At 39.4% G+C, this 22,411-nt stretch overlaps 4 protein-coding genes across 9 annotated transcripts in view; 2 read left to right on the forward strand and 2 right to left on the reverse strand.

The window, feature by feature from the left end:
• Nucleotides 1–5,123, reverse strand: part of xrcc1 (X-ray repair complementing defective repair in Chinese hamster cells 1) — a 24,314-nt gene extending 19,191 nt beyond the window's left edge. Inside the window, exons 1-3 of one of the 2 annotated variants that reach the window (XM_019279221.2) lie at nt 4,830–5,123; nt 4,638–4,710; nt 4,448–4,540 (exon numbers count right to left, since the gene is read on the reverse strand). In XM_019279221.2, coding sequence (XP_019134766.2) covers nt 4,448–4,540; nt 4,638–4,688 — 144 coding nt within the window. In that variant the 5' untranslated portion in view covers nt 4,689–4,710; nt 4,830–5,123. Of the gene's footprint in view, nt 1–4,447; nt 4,541–4,637 lie in introns of both variants that reach the window. The other variant, XM_010745022.3, reaches the window with a different exon arrangement.
• A 2,927-nt stretch (nt 5,124–8,050) lies between these two features.
• LOC109143100 (B-cell receptor CD22) lies at nt 8,051–12,092 on the reverse strand. Of its 2 annotated transcripts, none has more exons than XM_019279194.2 (8): nt 11,976–12,092; nt 10,888–11,292; nt 10,347–10,658; nt 9,999–10,262; nt 9,407–9,679; nt 8,896–8,998; nt 8,644–8,809; nt 8,051–8,552 (listed from the first exon to the last, which is right to left on the reverse strand). In XM_019279194.2, the coding sequence occupies exons 1-8, from the start codon at nt 12,016–12,018 to the stop codon at nt 8,397–8,399; spliced, it is 1,722 nt and encodes a 573-aa protein (XP_019134739.2). In that variant the 5' UTR covers nt 12,019–12,092; the 3' UTR covers nt 8,051–8,396. The 2 variants fall into 2 exon arrangements, with proteins under 2 accessions (XP_019134739.2, XP_019134740.2); XM_019279195.2 differs by having other exon boundaries at nt 10,888–11,289; nt 11,976–12,089.
• Nucleotides 12,093–12,249: 157 nt separating this feature from the next.
• Nucleotides 12,250–17,972, forward strand: LOC104930296 (NLR family CARD domain-containing protein 3). The gene is made up of 9 exons (XM_019279207.2): nt 12,250–12,334; nt 12,804–13,015; nt 13,193–13,534; nt 14,104–14,184; nt 14,433–14,483; nt 14,570–16,379; nt 16,668–16,754; nt 17,207–17,374; nt 17,491–17,972. The coding sequence occupies exons 3-9, from the start codon at nt 13,207–13,209 to the stop codon at nt 17,828–17,830; spliced, it is 2,865 nt and encodes a 954-aa protein (XP_019134752.1). The 5' UTR covers nt 12,250–12,334; nt 12,804–13,015; nt 13,193–13,206; the 3' UTR covers nt 17,831–17,972.
• Nucleotides 17,973–18,138: 166 nt separating this feature from the next.
• LOC104930275 (hemicentin-1) overlaps nt 18,139–22,411 on the forward strand; it is a 38,619-nt gene continuing 34,346 nt past the window's right edge. For all 4 annotated transcript variants that reach the window (XM_027286222.1, XM_027286226.1, XM_027286224.1 and 1 more), the window contains exons 1-6: nt 18,139–18,227; nt 19,578–19,650; nt 19,906–20,256; nt 20,411–20,716; nt 21,443–21,706; nt 21,978–22,241. In XM_027286222.1, the coding sequence (XP_027142023.1) occupies nt 19,605–19,650; nt 19,906–20,256; nt 20,411–20,716; nt 21,443–21,706; nt 21,978–22,241 (1,231 nt within the window). In that variant the 5' untranslated portion in view covers nt 18,139–18,227; nt 19,578–19,604. The remainder of the gene's footprint in view (nt 18,228–19,577; nt 19,651–19,905; nt 20,257–20,410; nt 20,717–21,442; nt 21,707–21,977; nt 22,242–22,411) is intronic.

Below are 22,411 nucleotides of genomic sequence, written 5' to 3' on the forward strand. Positions count from 1 at the left end.
GGTGATGCAGAGACAGCCATCTACCTGGAGATCCTCTGAGCTCACTGACTTTAGACTGACTGTCACACTGATGGTAATGCATGGTGCATGTAACTGTCAGTTATTGTATATATTGTACATGTATATCTATATGTCACTGGCATTTCAAAACTCTGCCCTATGTGATCTTTTTAGTCTCTTGCGTTGGTCTATCTCTCTCATAATCTCCATATTGAACAATCTCTGTGTCTTTCAGTGTTGGCCTGTGGCCTGGATGCTCTTTTGTTAAGATTTCTTTTGGCCTTTTTGAGCTTTATTTGATAGAGACAGCTGAAGAGTGACAAGAATGCGGGGAGAGAGAGAGATTGGGAATGACATGCGGGAAAGAGCCACAGGTCGGATTTGAACCCTGGGCTGCCGTGGCAAGGACTGAGCCTCTGTGCATGGGGTGGATGCTCTACCAACTGAGCTAAACAACCCCCTGATGCTCTTTTATAAAAAATAAAAGATAAAATTAATAAAAGTTTTGTTTTTAATCATTACAACTCACCAGTCAACTACTATTTGAATATATTCACTGTGAGTATAGCAATGATCATGACAGACATGGCATTTGCACAGGTGTAATTAATAACATTAACATGGCTCTGTCACGTAATGTGTCACAGTGAGCTTTGCCAGTCTCAGAAGCACAGTAGGGAACTGTAAACTACTAGAACCATTTTTTTTATCTAATATAATTTATTGCAGTCTAACTTCCAGCTCCAGTTTACGTACAGGATTTAACTAAATCAGCAGATGTCTATATAAATCTGGTGTTATGGCCAAAAAAACTGATTAATGATTTTATAATGTGAAAATTATAGTAAATTTAAAAAACAAATAGATGACAAACTAATTAATGCTATAAAATCACATTTACTGTGTGTTTTTGCATCTTTTCTGGCAAATGAATTACAGTATAGTGTAGGGAGGTGGAGAGAGAGTCTGCAACCCACAGAAAGTTAGTGTTTGCTATTGTTTTTGGTGTTTTATCTGAGTTGTCTCTATAACACTGAAAGCGGTGAGAGACTTCGACAAGAAAATGACACAAAAAACAAATGGTAGGGGGGGTCTCGGGTTGCAAGGGTGTATAAAATACCATAGCAGAAAAAAACTACAGTGTGTAATTGACATTTAACAGCTTAATTTCTTGTGTGTGCTCTTAATTATGTTTGTTCTGGACTCACAAAAATACATGTTATTGGGGGTGGGAGGTGAAATGAAAACATTGCACCCCTGCAACCACCATTCGTCTCTTTGTGCCATTATTCTTCTTGAAAAAAGTTTTCATTTCACCTGCCACCCCCGATAAACATTATTTTTGCGCTAACATTGCACTGTAGAAACTTTATCTTGAAGAATCCAGAACAAAGCACACTCAAGAAATTGGCAGGTGATCATGAGCAGACTAGAAACAGGGCACAAAAAAAGTGAATAACACACTCAATATATTAGGAAAACATCCAACTTTGATGTAGCTGTGGGGAGAGAGAAACAGCGGAGCATGTGATGGTTGCTTGTCATGGATATGAAAGGGAAGAGAGGGAGGATGGGAACAGTGGAGAATAGTGTCAAAAGTATAATAGAATGTGGAAATCGAGACTAAGGAGGAAAATCATAATGGGACATCTTGTTTTAACTGGGTTAATTAAAAGAAAAAAAGGAAGTAGTAAAGAAGTAAAGTCCAGAAGAGGGCGGTATGTGCAACAATAAGGAAGCCGACTGCCAAGAAAGAAGAGGAGCAGCAGTAGTGGTTCCCAGTCATAATAACAAAGTATTAAAAAGAACTTCAGATCATTTAAGTGTATATGCAGTGGAACTTTGTGCAATAGTATTGGCAATAGAATGGGTGGAGGAAAGGGCGGACAGGAAGATAATCACATGTAGCGATTCTCTCACACTCTTAAGCATTAAAAACAGAACAGCAAAATCACATCGGGAATATTATATGAATAATGTTGAGAACATCCAGATTAGCACAGCAGGGGAGGGAAATAACATTCATGTGGGTACCAGCCCATGTAGGAATACAAGGAAATGAAAAAGCATCAAATGGCAAAGGAGGCAGCAAAGAAGAAGAGGTGGAAATGAAAGTTATTTAAATTATCAAAAGCAGAAGGGAAAAGTTTAATATGGAATAAATAATTAGCAATGGAAACAATATTGGAAAATCCAGGAAAAGGGGCAGACATTTAATAAACTACAAGATGAAGTAGGAGAGGTTGGTGTTGCAGAGCAGGTGATCATGAGCAGACTAAGAATAGGGCACAGAAAACATGAATAACACACTCAATATATTAGGTAAACATCCAACTTTGATGTAGCTGTGGGGAGAGAGAGACAGTGGAGCATGTGATTGTTGCTTGTCATGGATATGAAAGGGAAGAGAGGGAGGACGGGAACAGTGGAGATAATTTCAGAAGTATAATAGATGTGGAAATCTAGACTAAGGAGGAAAATCATTGTTTTAACTGGGTTTAATTTAAAAGAAAAAGAAGTAGTAAAGAAGTAAAGTCCAGAAGAGGGCGGTATGTGCAACAATAAGGATGCAGGCTGTCGAGAAGAAGAAGAAGAGGAGCACGCTCTGATTGGCTGGGAGCCGCCGTTGCCCCGGAGATTGCGTCAGCACGTAGCAGGTTTTTGGTGGGAATAGGAGTTTCTCCTCCAGACACACGCGTTTAACTTCAAACATTTAAACAAAAAAGGTCCGTGAGGTCGTTTTTCTGACACTTAATGTGACGCCAGGCTGAGCGGCTATGCGTGCAGCCGGTAGTTAGTTTCATAAAGTTCCAGCCTCGTCGGGCTGAGCTGGAAAAGTTCACTCTGCCTATGTGTTTGCCAGCATGCTATCACGTTAGCCGACGGTGTGTCTGTCTGTGAGTGAGTTATTTAACTTTACTTCTACAGCCTGTGTTTGTTTTTAAATATATAAATATATATATTAAGTTAAGCGGTTACGTTGCTTCCTTTCATGCTGGTTAATTAAAACCTTTAACCTGTCGAGAATCAACAACAACAACAACAAGATCCAGAAATCAAACTCAAACACGTCGTGTCTTGCAGCACCGAGGACACTGTGAGTTTATTTATCTCCTGCTTTTTTTAAGAGCCATGCACGTTCCTCAGTCTGTGTTCTTACATGGTTATATAATATATATTTTTATATAACATTAAACAGACTCACAAGCAGACAACCTGCTGAGCTCTGACACCTACAGAAAGTGGAAAGCAGCGAGAGCCGAGGAGAAACAGACGTCAGTCATCCTACAGGTAATGTTTGACACCGCACACCTGTCCTTATTCACTGTACAGGTCATTCTACTTTTACTGCAGCTGTTCTTAAATGATGCTTTTTTTATCCTAAGGAACAATGTTTCATTGTTGTAGTTTTATGTTTTTACTTTTCTAGTTTTTCATGAAACTGCTCTGTTGTTTGTTTATTTCTGTTTTTACTCTGCTCTGTGAAACACTTTGAGCTACAATTATTAGTATGAAAGGTGCTATTTATACTGTGTATATATTGTGTGGTGTGTGTGTGGTGTATATATATATATATATATATATATATATATATATATATATATATAGTGTGTGTGTAGTATGTATGTATGTGTGTGTGGGTGTGTGTGTGTGTGTGGTGTATGTATGTATGTATGTGTGCATGCACACACACACACACACACACACGCGTGTATAGTGTATATGTGTGTAATATATATATATATATATATATAATATTAAATATAATATAATATAATATATATAGATGCATGCATACACACACACACATATACATATATAACATATATATGTGTGTGTATGTGTATATATATATATATATATCTTAACTCAGGCATCTGTCTCCTAGCAACCTAAAATCAACAGCGCAGAGTACGCATGTGTAGGTTCATCAAACGTCGGCTACACCATTGTAGGAAGACAGCACCAAGCAAACGTCAGCTGATTTTGACACCTTGAAAACTGCTGAAGTGCGCAGGAAAAAAAAAAAACTTTTGACGATGGTGACGAAAACTGAAAACAGCCGTTACGCTATATTAAAAATAACGTAACGGGGGGAAATTGCCGTTGCGGTCTGAAATTTTAGCGTAGCGGGCCGCAACCATATAAAGCGCTGGCGAGAACACTGTATACACACACACACACACACACACACATATATACACAGTATATACAGCACCTTTCATACTAATAATTGTAGCTCAAAGTGTTTCACAGAGCAGAGTAAAAACAGAAATAGACAACAACAGAGCAGTTTCATGAAAAACTAGAAAAGTAAAAACATAAAACTACAACAATGAAACATTGTGCCTATAGGATAAAAAAAGCATCATTTAAGAACAGCTGCAGTAAAAGTAGAGATGACCTGTACAGTGAATAAGGACAGGTGTGCGGTGTCAAACATTACCTGCAGGATGACTGACGTCTGTTTCTCTCCGGCTCTCGCTGCTTTCCACTTTCTGTAGGTGTCAGAGCTCAGCAGGTTGTCTGCCTTGTGAGTCTGTTTAATGTTATATAAAATATATATACACATGTAAGAACACAGACTGAGGAACGTGCATGCCTTTTTAAAAAAAGCAGGAGATAAATAAACTCACAGTGTCCTCGGTGCTGCAAGACACGACGTGTTTGAGTTTGATTTCTGGCATCTTGTTGTTGTTGTTGTTGATTCTCGACAGGTTAAAGGTTTTAAATAACCAGCATGAAAGGAAGCAACGTAACCGCTTAACTAAATATATATATTTATATATTTAAAACAAACACAGGCTGTAGAAGTTAAATAAACTCACTTCACAGACAGAAACACCGTCGGCTAACGTGATAGCATGCTGGCAAACAATAGGCAGAGTGAACTTTTCCAGCTCAGCCCGACGAGCTGCTGAACTTTATGAAACTAGGTACGCGCTGCACGCATAGCCGCTCAGCCTGGCGTCACATTAAGTGTCAGAAAACCGACCTCACGGACCTTTTTTGTTTTAAATGTTTGAAGTTAAACGCGTGTGTCTGGAGGAGAAACTCATATTCCCACCAAAACCCTGCTACGTGCCGTGACGCAATCTCCGGGGCAACGGCGGCTTCCAGCCAATCAGAGCGTGCTCCTCTTCTTCTTCTTCTTGGCAGTCTGCATCCTTATTGTTGCACATGCCGCCCTCTTCTGGACTTTACTTCTTTACTACTTCTTTTTTATTTTCTTTTAATTAACCCAGTTAAAACAATGATTTTCCTCCTTAGTCTAGATTTCCACATCTATTATACTTCTGAAATTATTCTCCACTGTTCCCGTCTTCCCTCTCCCTTTCATATCCATGACAAGCAACCATCACATGCTCCACTGTCTCTCTCTCCCCACAGCTACATCAAAGTTGGATGTTTACCTAATATATATTGAGTGTGTTATTCAGTTTTCTGTGCCCTGTTCTTAGTCTGCTCATGGTCACCTGCTCTGCAACACCCCACCTCACCTACTTCATCTTGTAGTTTATATAAATGTCTCACCTTTTTCCCTGGATTTTCCAATATTGTTTCCATTGATTAATTATTTCTTTCCATATTAAACTTTTCCCTTCTGCTTTTGATAATTTTACTTTCATTTCCACCTCTTCTTTCTTTGCTGCCTCCTTTTCCATTTGATCTGCTTTTTCATTTCCTTGTATATTCCTAGGTGAGCTGGTACCCACATGAATGTTATTTCCCTCCCCTGCTGTGCTAATCTGGAAGTTCTTCTTGGCAGTTGGCATCCTTATTGTTGCACATACCGCCCTCTTCTGGACTTTACTTCTTTACTACTTAATTTTCTTTTCCCTTTTAAAATTCTTTTAATTAACCCAGTTAAAACAAGATATCCCATTATGATTTTCCTCCCTTCTTTACATTTCCCACATTCTATTATACTTTTGAAACTTTTCTCCGCTGCTCCTGTCCTCCGCAACTCTGCCATCATCTCTTCCCTCTCTTCCCTTTCATATCCGTGACATTCAACCATCACATGCTCCACTGTCTCTCTCTCCTCAGCTACATAGACCAGTTGGATGTTTCCCTACTATATGTTGAGTGTGCTATTTAATCTGCTGTGCCCTATTCTTAGTCTGCTCATTGTCACCTGTTCCACTCTGATACCTCTACAACACCCCACCTCACCTACTTCATCTTGTAGTTTATATAAATGTCTCCCCCTTTTTCCAGGATTTTCCAATATTGTTTCCATTGATTAATTATTTCTTTCCATATTAAACTTTTCCCTTCTGCTTTTGATAATTTTACTTTCATTTCCACCTCTTCTTTCTTTGCTGCCTCCTTTGCCGTTTGATGCTTTTTCATTTCCTTGTATATTCCTAAATGGGCTGGTACCCACATGAATGTTATTTCCCTCCCCTGCTGTGCTAATCTGGATGTTCTCAACATTATTTCATGTAATATTTCCTGATGTGATTTTGCTGTTCTGTTTTTAATGCTTAAGAGTGATGAGATTGAATCGCTACATGTGATTATCTTCCTGTCCGCCCTTTCCTCCACCCATTCTATTGCCAATACTATTGCACAAAGTTCCACTGCATATACACTTAAATGATCTGAAGTTCTTTTTAATACTTTGTTATTATGACTGGGAACCACTACTGCTGCTCCTCTTCTTTTCTTGGCAGTCGGCTTCCTTATTGTTGCACATACCGCCCTCTTCTGGACTTTACTTCTTTACTACTTCCTTTTTTTCTTTTAATTAACCCAGTTAAAACAAGATGTCCCCTTATGATTTTCCTCCTTAGTCTCGATTTCCACATTCTATTATACTTTTGACACTATTCTCCACTGTTCCCATCCTCCCTCTCTTCCCTTTCATATCCATGACAAGCAACCATCACATGCTCCGCTGTTTCTCTCTCCCCACAGCTACATCAAAGTTGGATGTTTTCCTAATATATTGAGTGTGTTATTCACTTTTTTTGTGCCCTGTTCTTAGTCTGCTCATGATCACCTGCCAATTTCTTGAGTGTGCTTTGTTCTGGATTCTTCAAGATAAAGTTTCTACAGTGCAATGTTAGCGCAAAAATAAATGTTTATCGGGGGTGGCAGGTGAAATGAAAACTTTTTTCAAGAAGAATAATGGCACAAAGAGACGAATGGTGGTTGCAGGGGTGCAATGTTTTCATTTCACCTCCCACCCCCAATAAACATGTATTTTTGTGAGTCCAGAACAAACATAATTAAGAGCACACACAAGAAATTAAGCTGTTATAAATGTCAATTACACCTGTAGTTTTTTTCTGCTATGGTATTTTATACACCCTTGCAACCCGAGACCCCCCCCTACCATTTGTTTTTTGTGTCATTATTCTTGTCGAAGTCTCTCACCGCTTTCAGTGTTGTAGAGACAACTCAGATAAAAACACAAAAACAATAGCAACACTAACTTTCTGTAGGGTTGCAGACTCTCTCTCCACCTCCCTACACTCATACTGTAATTCATTTGCCAGAAAAGATGCAAAACACACAGTAAATGTGATTTTATAGCATTAATTAGTTTGTTCATCTATTTGTTTTTTAAATTTACTATAATTTTCACAATATCATAAATCATTAATCAGTTTTTTTGGCCATAACACCAGATTATATAATAGACATCTGCTGATTTAGTTAAATCCTGTACGTAAACTGGAGCTGGAAGTTAGACTGCAATAAATTATATATAGATAAAAAAAATGGTTCTAGTAGTATTACAGTTCCCTACTGTGCTTCTGAGACTGGCAAAGCTCACTGTGACACATTACGTGACAGAGCCATGTTAATGTTATTAATTACACCTGTGCAAATGCCATGTCTGTCATGATCATTGCTATACTCACAGTGAATATATTCAAATAGTAGTTGACTGGTGAGTTGTAATGATTAAAAACAAAACTTTTATTAATTTTATCTTTTATTTTTTATAAAAGAGCATCAGGGGGTTGTTTAGCTCAGTTGGTAGAGCATCCACCCCATGCACAGAGGCTCAGTCCTTGCCACGGCAGCCCAGGGTTCAAATCCGACCTGTGGCTCTTTCCCGCATGTCATTCCCAATCTCTCTCTCTCCCCGCATTCTTGTCACTCTTCAGCTGTCTCTATCAAATAAAGCTCAAAAAGGCCAAAAGAAATCTTAACAAAAGAGCATCCAGGCCACAGGCCAACACTGAAAGACACAGAGATTGTTCAATATGGAGATTATGAGAGAGATAGACCAACGCAAGAGACTAAAAAGATCACATAGGGCAGAGTTTTGAAATGCCAGTGACATATAGATATACATGTACAATATATACAATAACTGACAGTTACATGCACCATGCATTACCATCAGTGTGACAGTCAGTCTAAAGTCAGTGAGCTCAGAGGATCTCCAGGTAGATGGCTGTCTCTGCATCACCCGCAGCAGCACTCTGCACCTCTCTTGTGCCTCTGACTGCTAAACCTTCCCGTCTGTCTATTCCTCCACCCTCTCCTCCTCTTCTTCTCTCTCCACCTCTTCTGCCCATCGGACGGATCTGGAAAAAAAAACAAAAAACAGATGTTACTAATACTCAAATATGCTAATCTTTAAATAAAAAAAAAAAAACGATTGAGATAATCGAATACCTGCTTAGTATGGACAAAAAAAGGCGTGCAGTTCTGGTACACGAGTTGGTAGCTGCCATTGGTGTAGATATGAGTCACTTCTGTGCAGTTAATGTAGAGGGGCATCTGGTCCTGATAAATTCCCAGTCCTCCAGGGTACACGGCCTGGCTTCTGCTCAGGACGTGTCTTTGGGAGCAGGACAGGTATATGAACTTCACAATGAGCAAGACAAATTTAAGTGAATGTTTTAGAAGCGAACTGGCTTCACGTACTTTTCAGCTCTCTTTCGGTAGCAGTAGAAAAAAAGAGAAATAAGAACTATAACCAGACAGATGGCCACAGCAGGTATCACCAACCACAACAATGGGGTATTATCTGTGAGTGCACAAAAAGAGGAGAGACGGATCAGCATATAATGTAAAACTATAATATAATAATCACGATTTTCCTCCCCTGCCATGGCTGGAATAACACATGTTATAGTTTAACTCCTTTTAGACATATTGCTTGTCACTTAAGTTTGATGTAATGGCTTCACTTAGATATTCCACAATAAAATCTGTAAAAGCTTTTTTAAAAATTGAATATGAAGAGAATAAGAGATTTTTTTCTTTTTGCAGCATCTCCTAATTCAGTCTTCAGCTTATTCTCTAGTAATGTTTTCGAGCCGCAGGCATTTTTGCACAGATGTTTCAGCATGAGTCCGACATCAGAGTGAAAAAAACACAAGAGGCAAAACTGTTTCTGTCTTTGTCAGTGTAGAAAACAGTGCTTTGAACACACCTTCTCCTCCCTGCAGCAACATCAGAGAGTCATTTCCCAGTGCGTTGAAAGCAAAGCAGATCACCATCTGAGGTCTGTCCATGCGGCCTCTCAGAGTAGCTGTTAGCCTGTCACGCTCAGATGTTACTGACACATTGTAATCATGAGGTGGAACAGTCCCGTTCACGCTCCAGGTGACTGCTGCTTTGGGGTTGGAGTCGACTGAACAACGACACAGAACCTCCAGGTCATCCACAACACAGGTGGAGGAGAGCCGGAGGATGAGCGGTTTATCTGTAAGGGAGAAAGAGCACGTTTAAACTTTGTTTGAAACTCTTTAACTCAGGAGGTCTAAGAATAAACACTGGTGTATATTATACAGAAAGAAGTCCTTTGAAACAAGCTTGTGACTTTGTATCATATACATTCAATTGACTTGATTTTAATGGAAAAAAGTGGAGATTTACATGGTGGTAACATTTAAATGAAACACTTTTTTCTTTTTTTCTACTGTATCAAGAAAGTGAAAACCAAACATTTGGAGATAAGGCCAGTTGTTAAATAGTACAATTGTGTGTATGCAGGGAGGGAGCCCTACAGGAAGTAGGATTACATTGTATGTTCAGCGACGTGGGCCGGGACTCTCCTCGACCAATCAGGTTCTGCGCTGAACACCGGACCCTCATGTCTCGGGTCACGTTGAACACCCGGATTGCGTGTGTGCTCTGATGGAGGTGCACCGTGCGTCCGTGTTGACTGTAAGACCAGTGGTACTTAGATGCTGGTGGGTCAGCTTTACATGCGCAGACTAACAAGGCACTGCCCCCCTCCTGCACCATCAAGGACTGGACCTGAACCATCACATCTTTTGGTGAAACTATAGAGCATAAAAAGCAAATAGAAAGGTTTTAAGAGGAACTAAACCAAAAAACACAAACGTACTCATCAAAGCTATGCTTACATGTCACATGCAGATCCTTCAAAGTGGCCAATGATTCGGCTCCTGGGTAGTTGACTTCACATTTGAGTCTGGGTTTCACCTTGTGTGACACAGTGAAGGACAGAGAGGCCAGTACCATCGGCCTGTGGGGCTCTGGGTGGAGTGTCTTTACCTCAGCAGGTTCAGTGCTGTTCAGCTGGGCTCCTCTCTCCCAGCTCCACTGTAGGACAGGAGGTGTGGAGGGGCAGTGATAGCTGACGGAGCAGTTTAGGGTGACCAGCTGTCCCTCTGTGGCTGACAACATGCCACTGATGACAGGAGCCTCAGGAGTGTCTGTCAGTGCGGAAAATCAGTTATTGCATGTTTTATTACTGCTGCGTAGTTCATCAAAGACAAATTATAATTCTACAAAAACACAGTAGTAAATCTACAAAGGCCATTATTGTGGATCATTTGTCTCATATAGATTCCATATTTATGTAAATATGGGAACTATGTAATTGATATATTTTATATTATTTATAAGAGATGAAAGAGGCACTGCGGTGACCCCCTGACTCACCCACAACATCCAGATGGAAGCTTGTTGGTTTCCCCCATAGTAAGTCATCGCCTTTCTTCAGAGCGATCTCAAACATCCGTGAGTCGTCCTGGCTGATCCTTTCAATCTTCACTGAGCAGTCTCCATCTGTGATTTGCCCAAAGAGAGACGTCCGGCCTTGGAAATCCCTACCTACTTGATCTCTGTCCTCACTGTTAAAAGCAGTGCTACGGAGAGGAAAGAGGTGGCCACCACCTCTAAACCTCATCCGGACGTCCATTCTTTCCTTTCTGCCTCTAAGAGGATGAGAATTTTGAAGAGTAAAAGAGCAGGGAATCACCACACAGGAGCCCACGACAGCTTGGACACGGTCAGGGACTGACGGCACAGGAGAAACAGCCTGGACCCCCCTCCATAAGGCTGCTGCTGTGATAGAGAACCGAAAATCATTCAGCAATACACAGGATCTGATGTTCAGGTTCAATAGGTCAATAGGATTTATTTTTTATTTTTAACTTTTAACTAGTACTTGGCCAATCAAATTGTTTCTATTTCAAGTTATAAAGCTGTTACTTCCAGTCATGGTGGTGTAGCTGATTTCCAAGAGATCATCTTAAGGAATAAATCTGACATGAGAACTTCTGTACAGTGCGGCACTGACCCAGAAAAATTTCGCAACATATGTATATTTAGAAAAGGGAAGAGGGCAAATGCCCTTTTGGCTCTGGAAAATCTACTACACATAGCTGTTTAATCAGTGCATATGTCGCAGTAAAACCTTGATTATTTTAGGGAATCTTTGCATATGTATTTTTTTCCACACTGTTCTTAACTTCATGAGAGAAAATAAATGAGCATTTTTGAAGCAACAGTAATCCGTATATGTGAATATACTGTATTTTCATCTCTTAACAGATTAAGACAACAACTTTGTAATATTAATCTAATGTTAATTATTCTGTTTTTAGGGTGACTTCATAACATCTATCCAAAGACTACAGACAAAAACGAAATGAACATTTACAGCAATGGTTTATTAATGTGCACTGTGCACTAATCTTAACATTCATACAGACTATTGCATTACTAAAAAAAATTAAATTACTCACCATAAATCATAGGACAAACAAGAAAGACGGTGCCAACATGCATGACTGCAACCCCGCTCTGCCAGCAGACAGAAGAAAGGATGAAGACAGGAGTAAAGAAGGGGAAGTTGCAATGTTTCTTTGTGCTCCCAGTACTATGACTTCACATTGATGCCTTCTCTTAATCTTCCAATATCGGTACTTAATGCATTCATTCGTTACATAGCTCAAAATGTAGTTTTAGCAATGGCAGATTTACAACCTTTATTTATTTTATCTAATTATTTCTATGTCAAAAAAAGTCTCATGCATGTGGTGGAGTTATTTGCTAGGGAAAGAAAGACCTCAGCAAGTATCTGTGAGACAACACATGACAATGGGTGAGTCACTCTCATGCTGTTGACCATTTCCTCAAAGTCTCCAACAACTAAATGTGTTCATTTCTGATTCCCTCTGACTACAAAGACTGTCCTTAACCAACCCTCTCTTACAATGTAGTAAAACCTGATGGTGATAAAAAAAAAAAATCCATAGAAAGTTGAATAAAGCAGATTAATGATTAACATTTCTGCCTGACACTGATTTATAGTTGTTCTTTCAACAATAACCATCAGTCACTGTAAGTAGGTCATCACAGTTATGTTAGAGGTTGAAAGCAAAGGAGAAAAGTGTCATGCTTCGACAAATCACTGTTTGGACGTCTGATCAATCTGTTTATGTACACAAATACATATAAAAGTTTTAAGACTGTTATGGTTTCATTTTTCAGCATTGCATTAAAATTTGGAGTCAGGATATTTTATGAAAATGCATAACTGTTTGATATTTTCCTTGGCATGCTTCTGCAAGATCAAACAAAACCGATTAATCAGAGGCAGGGACAAAGACATGAAATCTTTGAACTATGGACCCTTTGGTTGTTTGAATTGCTGCCTAAGCCACGGCACTCCGCCTCCCTGAACCTTAAGACAGACCACAAACAGCTTTCCTGCCAACACTCATGACTGAAACCAGACAAGAGGGAGGGTGACAAAGAACATACCACAAAATAGTTCTTTAAGGTAAGCATTTAATCAATCAATCAATGAGTATTTGTAGTATTTTATATTTGTGCAGAATTTCTTTATTCATACAAAAGTTTTCTGATTCCAAGAGTAAGAAAGAGAATGTATTTGAACTGTAGCTATAAAGACACCAAACTTAGAATAAAATTTAATTTACAGCATTCTTTCTGACAGTGTTTTCTGAAGCCATGAGCTCGGCTCAGCAATTGCTCCGGTCTCAGAGAGATCTGCTGCTGAACTGGACCTGTGACCACCCAGCACCTTTGCTGCGTTGGCTTCGTGATGCTGAGGTGCTTTCCTCTGCCCACTACCTTTCTCTGCTGGAGAGATCACCTTCCAATGCCGTGGCCCAGGCTCTAGAGACGGTGTGTTCCACTGAGGAGAGCAGCCGAAAGTTCCTGCAAGTGCTGAGGGAGGTGCAGGATTATTACTGCAGGGATCTGCAGGACTGGGTGGAGAGACACTGCAGGAACAATGCCACCAGTAAGCCAGCTCCTGCACCTGTGAAAGTTGAAGGTAAGGTTGCTTTAATATACTGGTAATATAATATAATAAAATAATTCTTGCAGTGCAAACTCAGGCACTGCAACTGAAGACAATTAAGTTTCACTGCCTACTAGAGGTGTGAGAAAATTATTGACAGGGTAGAATAAAATGTGAAGTCGTGCCAAGTAATTTTTGCTGGCCTTGACAAAGGAGGGGTGTAAATGCAAGGGAAATATTTAGCTCGACTACGAACATTTTTATCAATCATATGTAGCTCTAGGGATGTCTGTTAGTTGGGCAGTCTACCACTTTTTATTTGTTTATGACCAAATACATACAAATGAAAAATCTCTGAGCTGGTTAGCAGGTAGAACATGGTAAGGATTATACTTGCTAAACATGCAGTAAGTATGTGAGCATTATTATTGTCAGCACATTTGCACATTCTCACTGAGCTAAACAACCTGACATGCATGACTCTAGACTCTTAGCTAGTGCATGTGACACTTGTTTGAAGCAAATGCATGGTATCAAGCTTAAAATCTTGAACTTAAACTATGTAATACAGTATATCTATATCTTCTCTGTGATATCCACAGAGAAAAAGCCTAAAAGCCCCATTGCTAAGCTCTTCAGAGGAAAGAGCAGCAAAGGATTTACCCTGAATGCTGAGGTTAAAGGTATGGATTTATTATTTTATTAAAAACTATAATTATATATATATATATATATATATATATTATCTATATATATATATATATATATATATATATATATTATATATAATATATATATATATATATATATATATTATTAATATATATTATATATATAAAATATTAAATGTATTTTGTTTTCTTGTGATGAAATATTCTTGACTGATTCCAATGACTTGTTACTATTTTTTGAAAATGTCTTCTTTATGTAGCGAAAGAAGAACTGAGACCGAACAGAAGTGTAAAGCTGGCCAACATTCGAGGTATGTTTCAATCTAATAGAAAACTGAAGAGCAAATTAAGTCAAATGTGCGGACAGTAAATTTCTGCTTCCTGTTTTCCATTGCAGTTCCCATTTCTGCCCATAAAACAACCCTACTGAAACGCACAGAGCAGTTAAAGTGTTATTCAGAGGGCGATGGAGTGGCTTCAAACTCAGCTTCTCACATCGAAATCCGCTACACTGACCTTTTTGTGACAGAAGATGATGACTTTGTTGACAGCAGCCAACATGAGTACTTTGACCTGGCGAGCAGACGAGCTCGTATCTATGTCCATCAGGCTTGTCAGCGCATTAGGCCCTCCCATCTACTGAGCCCCCAAAGTGCATCGGGACGACCCCCCAAAAGGGTTAAAGTGAAGGGTATAGCTGGTATCGGAAAGAGTGTAGCAGTACAGAGGCTAGTCTATGAGTGGGCGATTGGGAAGAATATGCGTGAATTCACTTGTGTTTTTGACCTGCGCTTCAGAGAGCTCAATCTGATTGAAGCACCACTGAGCTTATTGGAGCTGCTTGGAGAAAGGTTCAGATACCTGAAGGCAGTCCTACCTGATCTTTTCACCTCACCAAGTTCTCTGCTCTTCATTCTGGATGGATTAGATGAGTTCAAATTCGCCTTGGACTGGAACAGTCCTGACAAAAACATTGATGTTGGTTCGAAGGTGCCAGTGTCAGAGCTGATGGTGTCTTTAATCAAGGGAAGCCTTCTCCCAGAGGCATCAGTCATTCTCACGACAAGACCATCTACTGAAGTTCCCAAGCGTTTCTTCCAAAGATGTTGTGTGGTGCTGGGCTTTGAGGAGGACCAAGTGAAGGAATATACCACGAAGTTCTACAAAGACACTCAGGTTGCTGAAAAAGTCTATGACTACATCTTGAACAATGACAACCTTTTTGTGCTGTCCTTCATTCCTCTTTATTGCTACATCATCTGTACCGCTATGGCTGAGTTCTTCTCTTCAGAAAATCAAGATGCTGATGACTCAAAGTCTCTGGAGTTAAACCCGCCCAGAACAGTCAGCGAGGTTTACTTCTGCTACCTGTTTACAGCAATCAAGCACCACGCGCTGAGGGGGAGTGCAGAGAGAAGCACCCCTAGATCTGAGGTTCTCTCACGAGCAAAGTACCAACTGACAAACCTGGGAAAACTGGCTTATGAAAGCCTTCTACAGAAAAAGATCATGTTCAACAGAGCAGATCTGGAGAAGTATGGTGTTACTCCTGCTGATCTTCAGAGCACCTTTCTTTGTCACATCCTGCAGCCTCTCAAAGAGGAAACGGTGGAGATGTTTTCCTTCTTCCACCTTACTGTTCAAGAACATCTGGCTGCCCTCTACTGTGCAATCAATCTCTTCAGCCAGGAAGACATAATTGAAGCTCTGGACTTCTGGTGCTTTGGGCAATGTCCACCATCCTCCACAGCTGCACCCCTGCAAAACACAGACCTCAACATGGACAAGCTTGAGAGCCTCCAGATGTTCACACGCTTCTTCATGGGAATGCTCCGAGCTCGGCTGGGAGGTAAGTTGGATGGCCTTGTTCTTTCCCCCATGGAGCAAGGGGATGCCATCCCTGGCAGGCTGGGTTTGTGGTTCCAAGACCAGTTTAAGAGCAGAAAGCTCGAGAACCAGACAGCCCTGAATCTTCTCCACTGCCTGATGGAGTTCCACACGAAGGAAGCTACCAGCATGGCAGCACCAGAGATCAAGAAACTCAACCTGTTTAAAATGAAGCTGAGTGTTGTGGACTGTGTAGCCATGCACTATGTGCTGCAGTTCTCGCCACACAAGCTGCAGGAGCTCAACCTAGGGTACTCCAACATTGGAAACAGAGGACTAAACAGACTAGGACCAATCCTACATCGCTGTGAATCTCTCTAGTGAGTGACTATTACCTGTCATATAGATAAGAATTATCTTTTGAATTACAGGCAGTGAAAACAAGCATGTTTGAATTTCCTGACTGGGTAATGCCTTTCTGCGTGTTTGCATATTGTGTCTGCATGCTTGAAAGTCCCCACCTCTTGCCATAATCATGCTATACTGTACAGTAGGATAGACTCCATTCCCCTTATAAGCCTCAGTACGATAGGCACTTTGGGAAATGGATGAATGGTAAAATGCTAAAAGAAACAATGTCAAACTATTGTTTTTCTGTTCTTTTTCAGTTTGAGATACAACTGCCTGGATAGGCAAGCAGCTATTCTAGAATCTGCAGTTCTGAAATCAAATGACTGTCGAGTGAAAAAGCTGTTGTAAGTCCTGAAACATTTATTACAACTATCATAACCCCACTTTGAAAAACATACATTAAATGCCGAGAGGAAGTACTCACATTCATTGTTGTATTAAACCCTTCTGCACTCCCCCACTTGACACTTCCCAACAGTTTCTGCAGCGTCCACCAAATTTAGGACTTTGAGAGAATCTTTTAATATCACATAAAATAAAATGTAATACCATTAATATGACAAGCCATAAAACCAGGTAAAACCTTACATTTGCATATAACAATTATTCCTGGTTATATAATTAATCAATTAACATGGCCTGGACACACATAAGTGGCAAAGCATTAATAGATGGGTTGGCCAATTAAAATTAAAATAAAAATTTTGCTACACTTCTTCATGACTTTAATATGAGTCATTAGACATTATACTATGTGTATTTTGTTGTAACACAATTCCTCTATTCATATATACAGTATGTGTGGTAATAACCTGGGCCCAGAGGGTGTTTTGGAGCTCTGGACGGCTCTGGAGCACAACACCACTGTGGAGGAACTCTACCTGGACATCACCGGCATCACAGAGCGAGGAACCACAAACATTGTCAAGTGCCTCAGTAAAAATACCTCTCTGAAGACACTGACGTAAGACTGACACCAACTTCTCCTTTATGTTTTAAATGTTATATTGTATCAAACACTGCCATCTAGTGTGAGCTAATGTCTCATCACAATTGGTTGTTTTTTTTCTTCTTTATCAGAATTGTTGGGAATGACATCGGGGAGATCGGGAGGAAAAGGCTGAGGGAGCTGGAGCAATGTCGACCAGGTCTTCGAATTATTGCAAACTTTGTGGATGACCTTGGATTACTTCAGGCCTACTTGGACTGGGTGGATGAGATCCAGGCTGACAGAGACCAGTTTGACTCAGTGAAAAATGCAGATGCCCTGCAGTCGGTGCTGAAGGGGCTCCAGGTGGCAGGAGAACGTGTGGAAAGAGGAGAGAACGCAGAGAAAGCCAAGGAGCTCCAGACAAAGATTGTGGACTTGCTCAAGACTTCTACAGATCTGATCAGGGGACAATCACTAAAAGTTATGTAGCAAACTGTGGCTAAGAATAGAGATCCATCCGATGGGTCCAAAGGATCTACCATGAGTCAACTGAAATTCTGACTTCAGCCTGTAAAAGTGAAATTCACGTCAATTGCATTGTCCTCTTTAACAGCACTTAGACAACAAAAGTGTCATTATATTTGTGTGAATGTAATCAGGTGTTTTAAATCTGAAAAAGCTTTTTTTTAAATGATTAATATAGTTTGTAAACCAAAAAAATCAACATGCTATAGCAGCTTTTTGACAGTAGATGGTAGTGCTGGATGTTTTGCTCCAGTCATAGTAATCAAAAGCACTTGATTTGCTGTTTCCTCTTCAGAAGTGTGGAAAATTCAGTAAGGACAAGCCAAGTCTCCGCGTGTCATAATTCTTTCCTGTAATTCAGGTTGGTAATATGTCAAAACAACTTACTGAAATTGCTGTAATTTGTTAGCTAATTCTGAAAGATCATTTTAGTTCAAGTACAAAAGTAAAATGTGGGTTTTTGAGTTTGTTCACTGTTAAAAATCAGTAGTAGCAGTTTGTGAATAGAGATATGACAATAGCACAGATAAAAATGTATTTGTTTTGCTTTTGCTATTTTATTTTGTACATGCCTGTGAAAATGTGTCTGGAGAGACAATAACTGTGCAGTAATAAGTAAAAAAAAAAAATTCAGGAAATGATATTTCAGTTCTGTTTGTTGTCTCAGAGACCAACGCTGTAAATCATTATGAAAAACAATGGTGTAATCGGTGTTGAAAGTATATATAGAACTACACATACCACATGTCAAGTCAGTCTATTTAGATTTCTGTTATTAACAGTTCATTATGAGCTCAAGCAGGGAGTTATAGTCTTGGGTTTAATTGACCACAAACTTAACTAATATCACTATATGGGACACATCCCATACATATTTGGTATGCAAATCAAAAAAATAGAAAAACATATATTTAAAAGAAATGAAGTAGTTCTTGATGTAATTTAAGCAGTGGGGTCTATGAGACCCCAAACCAAGAGCAAGCAAAGCCAATGTAAACCTAACACAAATTACACATTGAAATGACGTTTTAGCACAGATTGATTCCTGAAAAACAAAACCAACACAAAAAGGTCCACTGGGTGGGGGAATCGAAACAGGAACCTTTTCTTCTTCTTAACGACTTCTCTGTTCTCATCTCGACACTTTTTATTTTTTAACACATAAACACATTTGTGACTTCTTCTTTTTCAAGCTGATTGTTTGAAAAAGCAGCACATATTTTAAGGAACTTCACCCCTCTACACATCCTTCGTCTGTCTGCTTATTTTATCAGATAAATCACTTTATCCTTAAAATACATTTTAATTTGCACGCAACACTGATGACAGCCTATCCATGAATCCTTGTGAAAATAATGTCAGCTACCACTGTAGGCCACCCTACATATTATTGTACAACCCCGATTCCAAAAAATTTGGGACGCTGTGTAAAATGTAAATAAAAACAGAATTAAATGATATGCAGATCTCAGAAACCCATATTTTATTCCCAATAGATCACAAACAACATATCATGTGTTAATTCATGGTAGCAACACATCTCCTTAGCCTGAAAAAGCTTTTCCTCACTGATGAAGATTGAAAAAAGCAATTTGAGGTCTGCTAAACTTTTCTCCATCTGCAACCTCTGCAAATACTGCATTCAGTAGTGACAAATCCAATCCCTGCTCTAAAAGTTAATGATGTGAATTGTTCCATGTGTAATCTCCAGAGTTTCTGCCTTTACTGACACACAAAGATGGCCACAGCTCTGACTCTCCTTCTGATTGCGTGTCTGCTGCAGAGTGAGTAGGCGCTCATTCACATTTATAATATATATGATTATGAATGATTAGAAAAAACACTATCTGAAACACATGCATTATAGATACTGTTCTAAAGCAGAATCTTTTCAGTTATTTAATGAATAAAAGTACAGTGCTGAGATTTTTAAATGAATATTTTCTTTTTCTTTTCTTTTATATTCATTAAAACTAATGAGTCATTACTGTAGAGTTGTATTCACTTGTTCTGATTCAAAGATTTGTGTCTTGTTCCAGGTGCCCAGTGTGGCGAGTTTAAGGTCTTTATGCAGCAGACTATAAATGTTTCGAGTGGATCCTGTGTGACCATCCCCTGCTCCTTTGATGTAGAGGACAGATTTACATCAAACTTAGATGAAACATGTAAAGCAATGTGGAGAAATGAGCAAGATGTTGATGTGTTTGATAGCAGTAATCCACAATCACCTATAAAAGGAAACTTGATAGGAGACTTAACAAAAAAAGACTGCACCACAACCCTGTACAACATGAAACCTGAAGACAGCAAGAAATATTACCTGAGAGTGGAATGTAACAATCCCATGAAATATGGTTTTAAAGAACAAAAAGTAGAAATTTCAGTCACAGGTAGGTTAAACTTAATTTATTTACACATCACATCACTCATTCTCTTGTAGAACATTTTTTACATTATTTTGCATTTATTGTATTTCACAAATTGTCTAAAAATTGAGAGGGAATGACATTTTTACTGAGTGGTCAAAATATACCTTCCCACCAGATCAAGTCACACCGACTCTGACTCCGTCTACACTGGAGGTGAATGATGGAACCTCAGTGACTTTGACATGCTCTGCTCCAGCTCCTTGTCTGTCTCATCCTCCAACTCTGACATGGACTCCTGGCCTGGGTGTCACTCAGGAGACACTGTGGGAGAATCAGGACAAAACTAAAGTCAAAATCTCTCTTCTGACCTTCACTGCTACTCAACGCCACCACGGACAGGAAATCTCCTGTACTGCTGTCTACAACCAACAAGATGGCAGCACTGAGTCATCTGTTTCCAGACTGACAGCTGATGTTTCATGTGAGTTCATTTGTGCTGAAATGCATTATATTCATGAACATCACAAATAATCTATTGTGTGGGGCGGTTGGTACCATAGTGGGTTAAGCAGCCGCCCCGTGTGTGGAGGCTACAGTCCTCGCTGCAGCTGGCCCCGGTTCGAGTCCCGCATCTGACGGCCATTTACTGCGTGTCACTCCCCCTCTCTCTGCCCCCTGCTTCCTGTCTATCTTCAGCTGTACTATCATTAAAGGCATAAAAAGCAAAAAATAATAATCTTAAAAAAAACAAATAATCTATTGTCTTGGTTTACTTGACTTAGTTGAAGTCATTTCTAATAATTTAACGATTAATCCATTAGTCAATTATTGGAAAAAATTATTAAACAATTTTGATAAATGATTTATATCTTTAATAAAAAGTGATAAACAATTGTTTTATGAGATCAAACTGTAAGGATTTCCGGTTGTTTTCTCTTTTACACCATGATAAATTGAATGCGTCTGGGATTTGGACCGTTGGTCAGAGAACAGGATTCTTTAAGACAGTATTTGTTACTGTTTTTACAGATTAATCAATGAAAGTAATCATTAGTTGCGGCTCTTGTTTGAAGGTCAGATCTGTCACTTTGAAAATCAGCAACATTCATACAAATATGCTCCACAATCAGTATTAAAGAGTGAAGAATCGTCTAGTGACATAATTTGCTGTACACTCAATAATACAATTTTATCATTTATTTTTCAGATCCACCCCAAAACACCACAGTGTCAGTCAGTCCCTCTGGTCCAGTACCAGAAGACAGCACTGTGACTCTGACATGCAGCAGTACTGCCAACCCAGCAGTGAGGGACTACACCTGGTACACAGCTCAGGGAGGCCAGGAGACTGTCATGGGGACCGGACATGTTTTACACATTCAAGCTTCTAAAGTCAGTGTTCCTTTTTTCTGCAAGGCTGAAAATGATCTTGGAGCTGGACGATCCAACATCAATCAAATACATGTTCAGTGTATGTATCAAATTCAAAACTTATATGTTTAAGACATCCTAATATATCTGCCTGTATGAAATGTGACCATAGAAAATACTAGGTAAAATACTAGGTATCATGTTATATTGTTTAGGTTTTTTGCACTGCCGAGTAACCATCTACAAAATTTGTCAAAGCTATCATTTCATTAAGAAAAACACGACATATTCTGCCTTTACTTAATTAAAAATGTCAGATTTCGTTACACTCATAAATAATACAAATTCATAATTTATTCCTTTTTTTTCAGATCCACCCAAACACACCACAGTGTCAGTCAGTCCCTCTGGTCCAGTACCAGAAGACAGCACTGTGACTCTGATATGCTTTAGTGCTGCCAACCCAGCAGTGAGGGACTACACCTGGTACACATCTCAGGGAGGCCAGGAGACTGTCATAGGGACCGGACATGTTTTACACATTCAAGCTTCTGAAGTCAGTGTTCCTTTTTTCTGCAAGGCTGAAAATGATCTTGGAGCTGGACGATCCACCATCAGTCAAATAGATGTTCAGTGTATGTATCAAATTTCAAACTTATATGCTCTAGACATCCTGACAGTTCTATCTGTATGAAGTGCACTGATTTATAAATTATCATGTTTTTTCATTAAATGGTTTATTTAGTTCTTTCACATGACTATCTATCTATCTATCTATCTATCTATCTATCTATCTATCTATCTT

Source organism: Larimichthys crocea, chromosome XIII (genome assembly GCF_000972845.2).
Source record: "Larimichthys crocea isolate SSNF chromosome XIII, L_crocea_2.0, whole genome shotgun sequence".
NCBI classification, from domain to species: Eukaryota; Metazoa; Chordata; class Actinopteri; family Sciaenidae; genus Larimichthys; species Larimichthys crocea.